The sequence below is a fragment of the Anas acuta genome, chromosome 1, assembly GCF_963932015.1.
Source record: "Anas acuta chromosome 1, bAnaAcu1.1, whole genome shotgun sequence".
Taxonomy (NCBI): Eukaryota; Metazoa; Chordata; class Aves; order Anseriformes; family Anatidae; genus Anas; species Anas acuta.
Genome location: NC_088979.1, coordinates 162,885,042 through 162,899,011, shown reverse-complemented (window position 1 = coordinate 162,899,011; position 13,970 = coordinate 162,885,042). Strand labels below are relative to the sequence as shown.

Genomic DNA, 13,970 nt, shown 5'->3' with positions numbered 1-13,970 from the left:
AAGGACCCTGACCATGCCTTGCAGTGTAATGATCATAGTTCTTAGCAATCTAACAAAAATTTCTGACATGTGGAGCAATATCCACTGGGACCTGACCACTGACTTCAAATGCAAGATTCCTGTTAGCTCCAGTTAGCTTCCATGCTCTGATTATATCTCACACCTGAGTTCAAAGAAAAGGCATTTAAGCTTGCACTGACCCAACTTGGCTTGTCCCCATGTGCTGTACGGGTTAGTGTAGACACTGAAACAGCACCAGCAGAATACTAAAGTACTAGTTAATCACCCTTTCTCCTCAGCAAGGCTAATTGCCTCAGGCTTGATGCTGACGCAACTGTTCCGTGTCTGCTCTTCAGTAACTTCAGCTTCCTGCACAGTACAGGCAGCTACAGACACATCTCAGATCCATTGTCTTATATATAAGGTACTCCTGCTTCTCCAGCACTGAAAGGCACGTGGACTTTTATTTTTATGATAGGAATGTTACTCTGAGAAATAACTAAAAATCTCACTTCCATACCTCTCTGATAGCTGTACAAAACTCACTCTGCAGCACCTTCTTTAGAGACTGTAGCTTGTGTACCGGTACTTCTCCAGATTCTTGCAGTTTCTCCAGTAACTCAATTGCTCTTGCAACATCTGAGTGGAAAAAGAAAAGGAGTACAAGTCAGTATAAACAGAGGTTGTAAATGGAACAGCAACTAGGAAGTGACTAAACCGGGGCACAGTGACGGTGAATTTAAATCCACTTTAGCAATAACTATTGTACTAATCTCGTGTTATACCAGCCTCAGGCACCAGCACTGCAGTCCCAAGATCCAAATCCCAAAGTATGGACAATCAGTGCATTTACTTGTACAACAAACACGCGCACACAATGCTACATTCTCAATTGCAAAACTTTTCTGGAACAAAGCTAACGGTTCAAAGCAGCTAATCCGCATCAGCAGACCTAAAATATTTCTTACTTTTCTGCATACAAGAAAGCAGCACTGAAACATTGGGGTCTACTTTCACAAAGTCTGAAAGAATGAGGCTGAAAGTACACTAACAACAATGTGCAAGAAAAGTATTTTATCTTCCCTTCTCTTAAATCTAAACATAAATTATGGATAAAGAAAATCTTCTAGAGACAAGTAAGAGTCTGCTAGTGAAGAATGAGAAGCCTGCTAATGAAGAGTAAATGAGAGTATATGGGTAAGGCTCTTATCTAAGTCTCCAAAGACCTATGCTAAGTTTGCTGATTTGCCATGTAAAAATCCATATTATCAACAGAAGTGCAGGAATACTGCTTTTGGTGGCCTAAATCCTTCTTAAACCTGTGTGCATCATCAAGGGCAAAATCTAGGTGTTTCTGAAGAGCAGTCCAGAGGGCTTAAGTGAGTAACCATTCAGAGTGGTGAGCAGGACTCTGGGCCAGCTGAACACAGTCCATAACCTCACTCACAACATTTTTCATCTTTAACACAAGTTCCTAATTCACACACTAATTACTAAGATACTTTAAAAAAATCGAAATAAAACCACACACACACAAAAAAAACTGTCCATGAGATGTCCAACAATCCTTTATGGCTGGGGACACAGGAGCAGAAGAAATACTAGCCTGTCTGACGGAGGCTAGCCTTATAAAGAAAGAGACATTGACTCATTTGGAGGAGTGAGCTGAGCAATACACATCCCAGTCAGCCTTCAAAATGGTAGAGCTTAATAGAGGGTTTTCTCCTCCTGTGCCATTTAATGCTGCCTTGAGGCTCATCCTGTACATTTGCAGATATAGCTGAACCTGGCAATGCTGTTGCCTTGACTGTGTGGTCACTCTCACATCTTCTGGTGTATTTTGCATAGCTACCAGAGCCACTATTGGTGAACTGCACTACTCTACTAAAAATAGGTCTGTATCCTAGCAATTAAATGAATTTATAGTACTAAATGATAAATGAATAATTGAAGTATTTTAATTCTGTGCGTTAACTGCGCTATAAAGAAATAAGCTCCCTCCCCCTTGCCACACCACTCCAAAACATCTACAATGACTAGATGCATCCTTGTATAATTCTCCCAGCTGATGACAAGGATTTTACTGTTTGTGACTGGGAGATTATGCTAATTGAAAGAGTTCTTACAATCCTTGGCTTGTAGCTGAGCTATACTGACCAGATGTCTTAGACATAAAAGACATGAGAAATTTTCTGGAAATAGAAAAGAGATAACAGTAGATGAGCTGTAATGGGAATAAAACTATAATAACGTATTTGCATTTGTAACACAATAATTATTATCTATCTGCATCGGTGTTAGGAAAAGAGAAGATGATGCCTCAAAGAATTTACAAGTAAGGTGATTTACACAGGAGGTAAGCAACCGGTTAGTGTGGTAGGTAATGCCACAGCACCTCAACACCCAAATAATTCCCAAGCTCTTTTACAGACCCAAATATGAGAGGAAACATGGCAGAAAGCATGCAGTGTTTATTTAAGAAGGAAGTTTCCCCTTACCAGGCTTCAGTTTACATTGCAGAGCAGTCTTAGTGTGCATGAAATTTCAGATGAAACTAAACCTAAACCCATGCTCAAAGACTGCACCCATGCATTTACTCCAAGCTGTGCTTCAACTGCTAGTGGGTATCCAGTCCATGTCACTAGGCCACGGCCAGTCTGAAATAACCTCTCCATACAACACACGCGATGTGGGCTCAGCACCACCTGCCCTACTTTGCTGATCTGCCCATTGTTCCACTGCACACTATCTGCTAGTAGCCAATGTCATTCATAAGGGGTCATCTGAGACCCCCGAGACCTTGGTGTGATGGGAAATAGGTAGTATTTCCTTCCTTTAATAACCCTAACGAGAAGCTTAAGGAACACTTAAAAAATGAAATTGCTCAAAGCACAGGAACTGAAATGCAGCAAAGGCTTTTTGCCGATCCTTTATACAAGGTGAATTCCAGCTAAAACCGAAGTAAGCGCTTATTCAAAGAAGTGATGTCACTGGCAATGAAGCAGATTTCAAAGTCACATTGAAGGAAAAGCATATAGCACGGAATCCACCCCTGGTGAAGTCAGATACGTCACTGCCATATGTTTCAGAAGTACTGGCATTCACCTGCTGGGATATTTTTCTTGTCTCAAACCCTCCTGCGATTACAAATGTAATCAGCTTTGCTTGCAAAAGTTATCATCAAGTAATTGTTCTTAAATACCATTTTCTTACATACTTGTGGAAAGCACAAATTTATGAAAAGTGTGGGTGTAAGAAATACTCCAGGAATTATGTTAAAACCAGTTAAATTTTATGTAAATAAAATACTCTTGCTTTTCATTTCTGATTTGTACTTTCTTTAATCAAAGGTATTTTTGAAACACAACAGAAAATAATCTCTTGCCTACTATATTATAAAATATGAACTCCATTATATTAACATTAAGCTGATGGTAATGTCACTGAGATCCATCCTCATTTCCCATATTTACATTCCTCATAAATTATCAGGAATTTTGAGTAATGATGTGGGTAGAATTATTCCTCTGTATTCTATGATGCGTACACTTTGAAAGGACTATGCACTTATTTGCCCTCTTTTTATTATCCAATGCTCTTTTTTATTATTTTTTATCTCTTTCTTCTTACTTCCTCCTACGTACACAAAACTCCTTTCTTTCCCATTCTCCTTAACATTCACTTCCCTTTTTGTCTTCTCATCGTGATGCTTGCCTACAGCCTTTCAGGAAATAATAACGTTTCAGTGTGGTGGGTCACGTTATCAGTGAAACACAGAGGAAGGCAGGGGGCTGTGGGTGGAACACATTTTATCAAGTGCGCTCATCAAAAGAAAAGCATGGCTCTCAGAAAAAAAAAATATATCTCATTTCAAGTGTTCTTTCTGTTTTCATTTGAATGAATTTTCATTTGCAATGCTAGTGGGACAGAAGCAGGAGGTTACTATATAGACATTATGAAAGAGAAGTATCACTAGAACATAGAACCAGCAAGATATCTACTGTGATATAAGAGGAACATTTCCATGCAATACTAAATGAATTCTGTAGACGTAGAAATATATCACAGTGCAACTGATAAAAAGGTCTTCCTGCTTAGTTACCACTTTTTTCTTCATGCTTTTGTTCTGGTATTACAAGCTGTTTTCACTAGCTGATTTTCTTCACATAGCTAAGCAATAAACAATGTAGACTGATCTGTTTAATTAGCTGGATGTTTTGAAAAGTAAATGTTATTTCCAATGTTTTGCAATCCAGCTTTTACGACTTGATAATTACGAATCCATGCATTACAGAAAGAATCCTGGCTGGTCTCCACTCGGTGGTCCTTCCACAGGACTGTTAGCTTTGGGCAGATGAGATCCAGCATTCTGTGAAAGTTGAGTGTGGTTTCAAGCTGGTATATTTTGTGCAGGCTAAGTTTGTTTCAATTTCACCGAATCATAAAATCACAGAATCATTCAGGTTGGAAAAGACCTCTGAGATCATCTAGTCCAACCTTAATTTAGTCAGATACGTTACACATTACTAGGAAAAAAACATAGAAAATGATTTTAGCTTGTTAAATGCTCCCCATCTAATACCAGAGTGACTCTTCAAAAAGAAAGTATGCTTTGCATGCTTTGTAATGCAAAATATGGAAACTGGTGTGTATCTACCAGCGTTCATCCTTCCTCTCGTGCTCCTCCTCTGTGAGCAAGTCAAACATCAGTATGCAGTCCTTAAAATAAATATATTATCCTCTGACTTAAGAGACAATTAAGCAGAAAATAGTATGCTCTGTAATACTACCTTGGGTTCAAACAGTAATTACTCAGAAACATAGTATTTCTATACTCTGGTAAATATTCTAGAATCATATTGTTGGGTTGCTCCTGAAGCAAAAATATGGTGATCACTTGCTTGTTAACAAGACATGAGGAAACAGACTTCTCACATTCTCGAGGTCATTCTGCTGCCTCATTCATGTTAATTGTGGAGAACTTCAATGACTTAGTATGCCAGTTATTAAGAAAAGTAAATGTGCTGAATAAACACCATGCTTTGGTACCTCACAAATTGATAGCAAGGACACTCAGTAAGCCTCCGATACATTCACTAACTTCACTGTGGCATTACAAAAAAATAATCCTGGCAATTTACAAGCTATATACCGTTGTGTCCAAAGACCTTTAATTAGGCTGAGGGTGAAGAATTTGCATGACATAACAGGTCTTTATAATTGTCAGCTTTTGTTTCTCCAACACTTTTGTTAAGGTTTAGTTGTTCCTTTACAGCTCACGAAAACATATTCCCAAATTCTGTTATTCTGTCATTTTTTTTATCATAATTTCCAAAGCCTATGTAGGATGCTTACTTAGCAAACTTCTTCAAATACCATCAAATGACAGTAGGTGATCAATGGTCAGGCAATTAGAATTCCATAGTGATTAGCAAAGTTCATTCATGATTCATAGCCAGTAGCCCTAATGCATTATATCAGACTCTCTCTGTGACTTCTTCGTTAAAGCACAAGCTTTAGAAGACTTCCAGTGTGTATCTTTTGAAAATTTTCTGAATTACCAGAGCTCTGCTGTCAGTTGCTGCTTTGCATAACATGACAATTCCCACCCTGGTATCAGAGTGTCCCATGTCCCTTCATTCGGCTCTTTGGTTCCTTGCTAACGGCACAGCGCTCTCCTGAAATACAACTTAATACATTTAATCTAACCTAGAGAGTTCAGGAAAATTGAGGCAGAAAGCAGACTTTTTTGCCAATTTGAGTTGCTGTGTTTGTCTTGCCCAGAATTTCATGGCAATCAGTAAGCGTAAAGGTGTACTTCACCACGGTAAATCAGACTTGATGTGCAGGGAGCAACAAGCCAAGCTGTTAGGATACAGCAATACTATTCAACATTTGATCGTGTATATCTGTGAGGTCTGCTCAAAATAATTATAGCAAGAATAATAATATCAATGCATTCATACTCAAGTTTAGATGACATGGGTAGCAGTTAGAGATTTACTGCAGTGTCACTTCATACTCCTGTGGTTAAACATCACTATGAATGCACAAATAAATGTAACGAAGAACAACCAAACAGAGCCCTCATGATTCATCTCGTGGTGAGGGTTGCAACTCACCACACTTCTGATGCAGACATCTACAGCTCAGCTTCTCACCCTAGACTGTCGCTACTTTTGATGAAGAAAAACAGACACTTTCAGGCTACAATTCATCTGGCCTAATTTAGATGAGATGAATCATGCTCTGGGAGTGCCTGTTCTCTTTGTTGACTACAAAGGGAGAATAGATGATTAACTCAGATGTACATGCCTACATCCTACATATTAAATGGTATGATGAAACCCACTCTTATTGTCCAGATACATTGTGAATGACTCAAGCAAATTTACCTCCGTGTGGTCCGGGTGACACCACATTTGATAAGAACAGTGTTGTCAGCAGGCAGGCCAATATGCATTTTAGTTAAAGCTTTTAAAAATGTCTTAATCAAAGATTTTATTGATTTCTTTTCTTGACGTATCAACCATGAAATAAGATTGAGCACACTTGCGTGTGTCTCATTTTGCCTGACGTGATGTGACTGCTCCCAGGGACAGTGGTGCAATTTCCCTACAGGTTCCTATATACATTCCTCCACTGCCTCGGTCACAGAAGCATAGAATCATTCAGGTTGGAAAAGACCTCTAAGATCATCAAGTCCAAGTGCCAGTCTAGCACATTCATTTTTTGTGGCCACTCATCAGACTCTGTTTGGGTTTAAATTGATCTATTTCTGCATGTTTGTGCTACACTCAGGCTTTATCTGGCTCTAGCTTCTCGGACACACCACAGCCACACAAAATCCTCAGCTTCACTTGGTCTCCCAGAAGTAAAGCCTGTGACCCAGCTGCTGCACACCCCAAGGCAGTGCTAAGTACCATGAGACTTCCCAGCAGCTTTGGCAGGAGAACCGGAATATGACAGTAAAGGTCTGAAATGTTTTGCTAAATAACGTATAGAAAGGACAGAGTTTATTTGCAGGGAAAGCACAATCACCTTTAATCCAAAATATAGACAGAAACTGTGTGGAGATCTCTCCGTCCAGCATCCTCAGCACTACAGAAGACCCTTAAGGTTCTCTTCAGCAATTTCAGTCACTTTTGCTGTTGCAGGCATACTGCCTTAAACACTGCCATTTCAGGCATGCTGCTCCTGAATACTCTGCTTAGCTTGTTCAGATTGAGCACTCAAAAGGTTCCTTTAAATGAAAAAAATATGCTTTTTATATTCTCTGAACCTCACAACGTCTACAATGACCAAGTAATCTTCCCTACTCTCAAACTCCTAAGTTTTATCTAGTGATTTCCATTCTTCAGCTAGGCATTTTTCATAGCCTTAACCTACCACGAAGGCCACCTGGGAGAACTGGATTTGCTTCACCTTGGGCAATCTTCTTAACCTATTCATTGCTGTATAAGGGCAAAGCCATTCCTCTAACTGTTTGAGATTGTTAGATGCTTTGAGAGAGTGGCTTGGTACTGTCACATTTCCACTACTGCTTTTTAAAGGAATAATAATAAATCATGAAACAGAAGAAATTGAATTAACAGGTAATTCAAGATTGTTCCAAGATGATGGGTTTCACTGGCTTAGCTCTAGGCCTGAAGAGCAATAATACAATTCAGAATTTTCAAAGATGGGGATATAAAACTAACCTTAAAACCAAATGATTTTAAAACAGTGAAGTAATTTTTATTCTTCCAAACCATTAGTTTCATTACAATTTCTAAAGCAAGGCAGGTGACAAGGTGCATAAATGTGAGTATGAAGATTTTCACCACATGATTTTACCATCTGTGAGTAAGCAAGACATTAAAGATAACACCAGCCCTTTACATTTGACAGCACCCACTACTTCTGTATAGAAGACATTCAACACAGCAGCAGTATGAAAACAAGTTCCCACATTATCCTTCAAGAGAGAGTGTTAAAAAATAAAGCTGAAAATGCAAAGAATAGAGAAGAACTGAAGACACTGATATTTCCTAACACATTACTTAAACAAGAATGACATTTTTTCCCCTGCATTAGCTATGGAGAAAAGAGAAGGGAGGGTAAAATTTCTTTTTTTTTTCTTTCTCTGCATATAGATTCAATTTTATATTGTTCAATCATGCCTGCTCTTTGTGATCAGAACTATGATTTATAGCTAGCCACTAACTGCTGAATAGAACAGATGAGACATGATGCTGGTAATTTTTCTGAGTAGGGACAGTTAGTTATGAATATGACACAAAAAGAACAAGGTTTGTTAGACTTTAAAAAAATGTATTCAAGTAAATATATATTGTATATATTTCAAATATATGTGTACATATTAATTTATTAAGTAAAATAATTAAATCCTTATTTCCTGTGGGAAGCATAATATGTACATATTTATTTAAAATAAAAAAGAAAAGTAACAGTGTTTAAAACAGTTATTTGCCTACCCAGAAGTGGAAAATAGCGTTCCGTCTTGGCTTCCTGAAACTACGAAATAATGGCAAAAAAAAGAGCCCTCTGAAGCTAAGCTATAAATCCCTGAGAAATTGTGAAATTCAGTAGGGTAAGGACCTGGCTGTAATAAATAAGTTCTTGCAAGTTGAACTCTGTGGAAATAGGAAAACTGTATATTCTCTCCTGTAGCCATTGGTATCTTGTAAAGAGATGTCTTGAGAACTCCGCCAGCCTCAGCTGTCTCCTGATCACATAGCTTGGTTTTGCAAGAACAGTTCAGCAGAACCACTCTCATGCTGGAGTGGAGCTGTTTAAAATGGCAGGTAGAAGTATGCTGGACACCTAGCTGAAACTGCAAATGTAAACGCTTTACAGGTTCTGATCCCAAATTAAGAAAAATAAAATGCTGCTACATTAAAATACCCCAAGGAAGGGTCCTTAATCGAAACTTAATAGAATGCTTGCTTTTGTGTTTTAGTCTGCAAGCATACAGAGAAAACCATTACAATCAGTGAAGGAATTAAATGTTTGACTAACCTAGAGAAGCAGAAAACAGAAACAATTACAATGAATAGGCTTGTGCGAACAACAAAAAACAGGATGAAAACCAACACTATTTCTAATTGCCATATACTTTTCTCTTAGCTGAATTCCATTCTCTCACTCCCCTCCCTATGCAAAAGCATGTATTTACGTGTCCTACGTGTGCACTGCAAAACAAAAGCATTGGCCATATGGGCAACCTCATGCATTACCCACACGGATGGTTGCAGCCTGTCTTTAGTTTGCAGCTGAGAGATTTTTCTTGGCAGGGAAGCCGACAGGAAGAGGTGAAAAAGGCACCAAGAGGTGTCTCGCAAAGGGAGGCAAGGTTAACTTCGGGATGCTAATTCTCTGTCACAACAGGCACCGTGCGTTGGAGCCAAGGCAGTTGCTCCCCCTTCTCCTCCCTGCTCATGTGTCATTACCAGTCTCCTGCTGCCTCTCCTCAGTTCTTACCTCACCAGCTAATCTTAACCTTAAATCTTTTTCTGTTATTACCAGAAAGATGGCTGTGGGCTACTGGCAGTTGTACCTAGCAGCAATGCAAATCATCACTGGAAGTCGAGCATTATGATTTTATCTTCTGTTGTTTGGTGTGTTTTCTTAGCTGATTTGAGATGACAGAGAAAAGATGACATTTGCGCAATACAATGGATGTGATGCAGTCATTACAGACACACATCTAACACAACTTTTTCCCTGTAGGGTCAGGTAACAAGAAGAAAGTTAATATTCTCTCTTCAATTTTAGTGGATTTAAGGATATTACTTCTTGCAGATCGAATCCCTCTGGTAGCTGGCTACATCCTAGTCATTTCTCAGAAAAGGGAAAAAAAACAACTTTCTTTGAAGACATGTATGCGAAAAGCTACAAAAGCAGAAGGCAGTATAAATAAAATCCTCTGGCAGTACAGCTAGGTGGTACAGATATCTGCTGATAGATCTCAACAACTGCTCACTGCTGACTTTCAGCTCTGAGATGGCTATGACCTCAGAAGAAAGTCGTGGCTCTTGAATTGCCGCTGCAAGGTACACACAAAACTTTGAAACTGAAAACCCCTGTGAGAAACAGAGCTCACGGCCACCTTTGTGCCATTGCTTGGTGTTGTATGTGTGCTACAATGCTGAGAACAGGGGCAGGGGGAACTGGAACTCATCTCAGGTTGCAGCCTTATTTCACAAGGTAAGATATCTGCCTAAGATACAAGGAGCACACCTGACATCTTCTGACATGGCCATACTGTTAGGAAGCAAAAGGCACTGTATAAATGAGCATAAGCTCCACTAATGGATTACAAGTCAATCAGGCTACAGAGGGGACCAGATGTACAACCACCTCTTTTCCAAAGAGTGCTTCATGGATTTTAAAGTCATCATGCCCTCTTAAAGTTTCTCTGGTCTGGCTCTGTATAACAAAGAACTGATACATTATCCTCTTATTCCTGTGATGATTCAGTAAATAGCATTTGACAGAAACACTACTGCCAGATCTACTGAAAAGTGAAGAGATGATGGTAAATAAATTTCTGAAGGTTAAAACTGCTGCTGATGGCCACAGTGATCCACCTAAGCTATTTCAAGTACACTCTTCCTCAATACTTAACTGGTTCCAGAGGGACTGATACCTTACGGTCTAGGAGATTTATTATTTTTCAGAAAACATGGTTGAAAAAGAAAATTAAGGAGTTAGTGAAATTGGAGGATTAGTGCTTAAACTTGAGCTCTCATTAAAAAGAAACAGTAAAAATGTAATTTAGGTTCAGAAGAAATAAATTAAGAGTCTATTTTGGGCCACATTCTTCCTTATTTGATTACCCATGTTTACACAGAAACAATTAAAATCAATGCTTTGATGCTCTGTGCATTCATGGATACTTCATTGTTCTATCTTTTAAATGGTAACAGTTTTCCAATCCCTTCTGGAAATCAACTTTTCTAATATATATATTTTAACTATTACTAGTAAAGTAGCACTAAGGTAATAACTCATTATAAGAAGCATTTCCTGGTGACTTTGGGGAATTGCATTTGGGAAGTTCGGGGTTTGGTTAACCATTCTGTTTTGGACCTCAGAAAATCACATTCTCAAATACATACATACATCTCCTTCTGTATTTAACTTAACTGAGACCTGAGCTTGTGGTTTAAATACTCATTGTTAAAAGAAAACTGCTAGTATGCAAATGTGCATTTCTGAATCAAACCATCTTATCTGAATAGAGAATTAACCATTAAATGTTTGTCATTCAGAGGGTAACTCTCCAGCAAATATCACAAAAGAAGATTAAACTGACTTAGATTAACTTTGAAAATCCTTGGATTTATACATACGTGCAGTTTCCAGCACATTAGTATTATTTTTAAATGTCAAAAATACATCATGTGAAACAAATTAATTGTGCATGATGGAAAGCAGATTTACAAATTTACAGTTAAGTGCTCTCAAAATGCTATCTATCCGCCTTTCCTTGGTTTCCTCTTAAATCCTCATCTTCTAATTATTTGTGCTTCTGAGTAAGTAAAATCAACAGTTTTACATAATTAATATTTTAAATTCTATAGCTTTACCTACAAGAACCTCGTTTTGTATCAGAATGACACAAGTCACCAAAGGCTTGTATTTCTTTTTTTGCATGTGCATGACTGTCATCCATGTTAAGGAGAGATGTGAATATATGTGTTCTGAAATGGGGAACAAAAAGGACAAATTATCCTCGGCACAAAGCTGAGAACTTCAGTAATTTGTCACTTTTTAAATTTTTCTCTGTGATAACATTATCAGGGGAGTCCAACTGGAGCTTCAGGATGGAATTAAGCAAATTGTTTACTTACAATTACATTAAGAGGTTAATCCTTTTTTCATTAGTTACACAAATGTCTCTTGGACACCAGCATGCAACTGAAGTGTGTACAAACCAGCATAGGGATATTATTTACAAAAACAAATCTTTCCTTTTCAACATTATCTATAAACAGAGAGCATACATTTGCCACACACACACAAAAAAAAAAAAAAAAAAAAAAGCATCCCGTATTCTTTCTGATCATTAACACTCTCATATTGCAACCTGCTGCAAATGGTGAATTCTGCACCCGCCCAGGGGCTTGTCACAGGCTCCGTCCACTTCACCAAGTTTCAGGAGCAAGCCCCTTCTGGAGAACAAGCAGAAGAATGTACACATATTAGTTGTGTTTACCACTTTGTTCTACCTAGGGTAAATTCAGGTAGATTACAATGGTTATTTCATTGCTACCACCATCTCCAAAAAATTTTTCAGCCTGACAGACCAGAGGGAATGGTAGGAACAGCTGCTCTCACAGAGGTGTCTCTCAAAAATCCCCTGACTTTGAACACAGCTTCTGATCAGTTACATGTTTCAGAAGTAAACACAGCTGGAAATTTAAGATATTCCCCCTCTACACCCCACAAAGGTGGCCTAGTGTTAAGAACGCCACTACTTTTTGGAAGACGTTTCTGTGTCTGCGTAGCGCCAGCCATGAAGGCGCAGCTCTCTGAAGAAAGGCAGCGCCAGAGGGCCTGCCGTGCCTGGTGCACACAGAAGATGATGCAATGAACTTGGATTCGTTTCCATCCCCTGAGACCATGCTCAGTTTCAATGGCCACATCATCACAAGCTGTTTCAGACCCGAGGACAGAGCCTTGTCCCTCAGCACGCGGCCGGCTGAATCCAAGGCACCTCGTGAGGCAGAGCCCCCCTTGCCTCAGCGAACCCTGGCACCTCTTCCAGTTCAGGCTTCTACTGCCAGAGGTGTTTAAGTTGGATGTCAGCATTTAACTTTTCAAACTGTCTATTTTTGCATCCCTGACTGAAATCAAAGATGACATTTGGGTTGGGACTTCCTCTTGTTCTTGCTACAGAGCTCCAGGAGACTCAACTGAAATGCATACTTAGCTAAAAAAAAAACTCTTAAACTGCTCGGATCTTCAGAAAACATCCTTATACGTAAAACATCAATCGCTGGTGCAGTCTGCTTACCTGAAACCATCCCTTCATATAAATACATTGGGGAAAAAAATCAAATAAATGTTGACACACTGATGTAGAACAAAAGAAAAAAAATACATTTTGATCTGTCACCAGAATTGTCAATTGTTTCTGGTCCTACACATAACAGGCCCCTTTTTTTCCCTTGGAAGAATGAATTTGGTTATTTATATGTCATCATCTGGCATACCAAATAGAGTAATATTAGACTTAAAGCGTGTGGCACTTGCAGAAATATTTTTCTGCTTTAACATGTTAGGCTGAAGAGCTCTACAAGAAATCTCTATGACAGATAGAAACGCTTTGTTGAAAGCCATGCAGGGAGCAGCATAACCGCTTAACACTGTTTTGAAGGGCTTAACCGCAGCGTAAAAGATATCTGGCCTTCTGTTGCACCTCTGCCAAGGAGAGTATTTCACACTTTATGACTCTGATTTTCTCTTCCTGATGAGTATGCTGCATTTTTTTCCCCAAAGATAATATACAGAAACTTCTATTCAAAACAATTTCTATTACATACAAATGAATGGGCACCGATGGGGAAAAATCCCTATTTATGTAGGATTTGAGAATGAAAAGAGAAATGAAAAGATGAGAGAAGGAAGGAAGGAAGAGCACTCCAGGAAGCAACAATGCATACTAATGGTCAAACACCATTCAGTATCACATTTCATAGAGTATGTCTACCACTGCTATCAGCTGATGGCGATACCAAGCCTGTTAGAATTCTTATTCATTGTCACTAAACACAGTGTTTTATAAAGGATTTTCTGGAAGTTATGCGACACCTACTCCACTAGAAAAATATCTGATTGAATTGTTAAAAAGACAATAGAGATTAGCTATGTGTTACAGCTCAAGAGCAAGAAGTCTCTCCAGTTGCCTAGGATATATTTGAAAGAAGGAGAAATTTGGTTGTCAACAGCCAATAGCTATG

The 13,970-nt window shown here is 38.8% G+C and overlaps 1 protein-coding gene across 2 annotated transcripts in view; it reads right to left on the bottom strand.

Annotated features, from left to right (window-relative positions):
• LIN7A (lin-7 homolog A, crumbs cell polarity complex component) overlaps positions 1–13,970 on the bottom strand; it is a 48,853-nt gene that overhangs the window by 30,690 nt on the left and 4,193 nt on the right. For both annotated transcript variants that reach the window (XM_068669089.1, XM_068669090.1), the window contains exon 2: positions 521–639. In XM_068669089.1, coding sequence (XP_068525190.1) covers positions 521–639 — 119 coding nt within the window. The remainder of the gene's footprint in view (positions 1–520; positions 640–13,970) is intronic.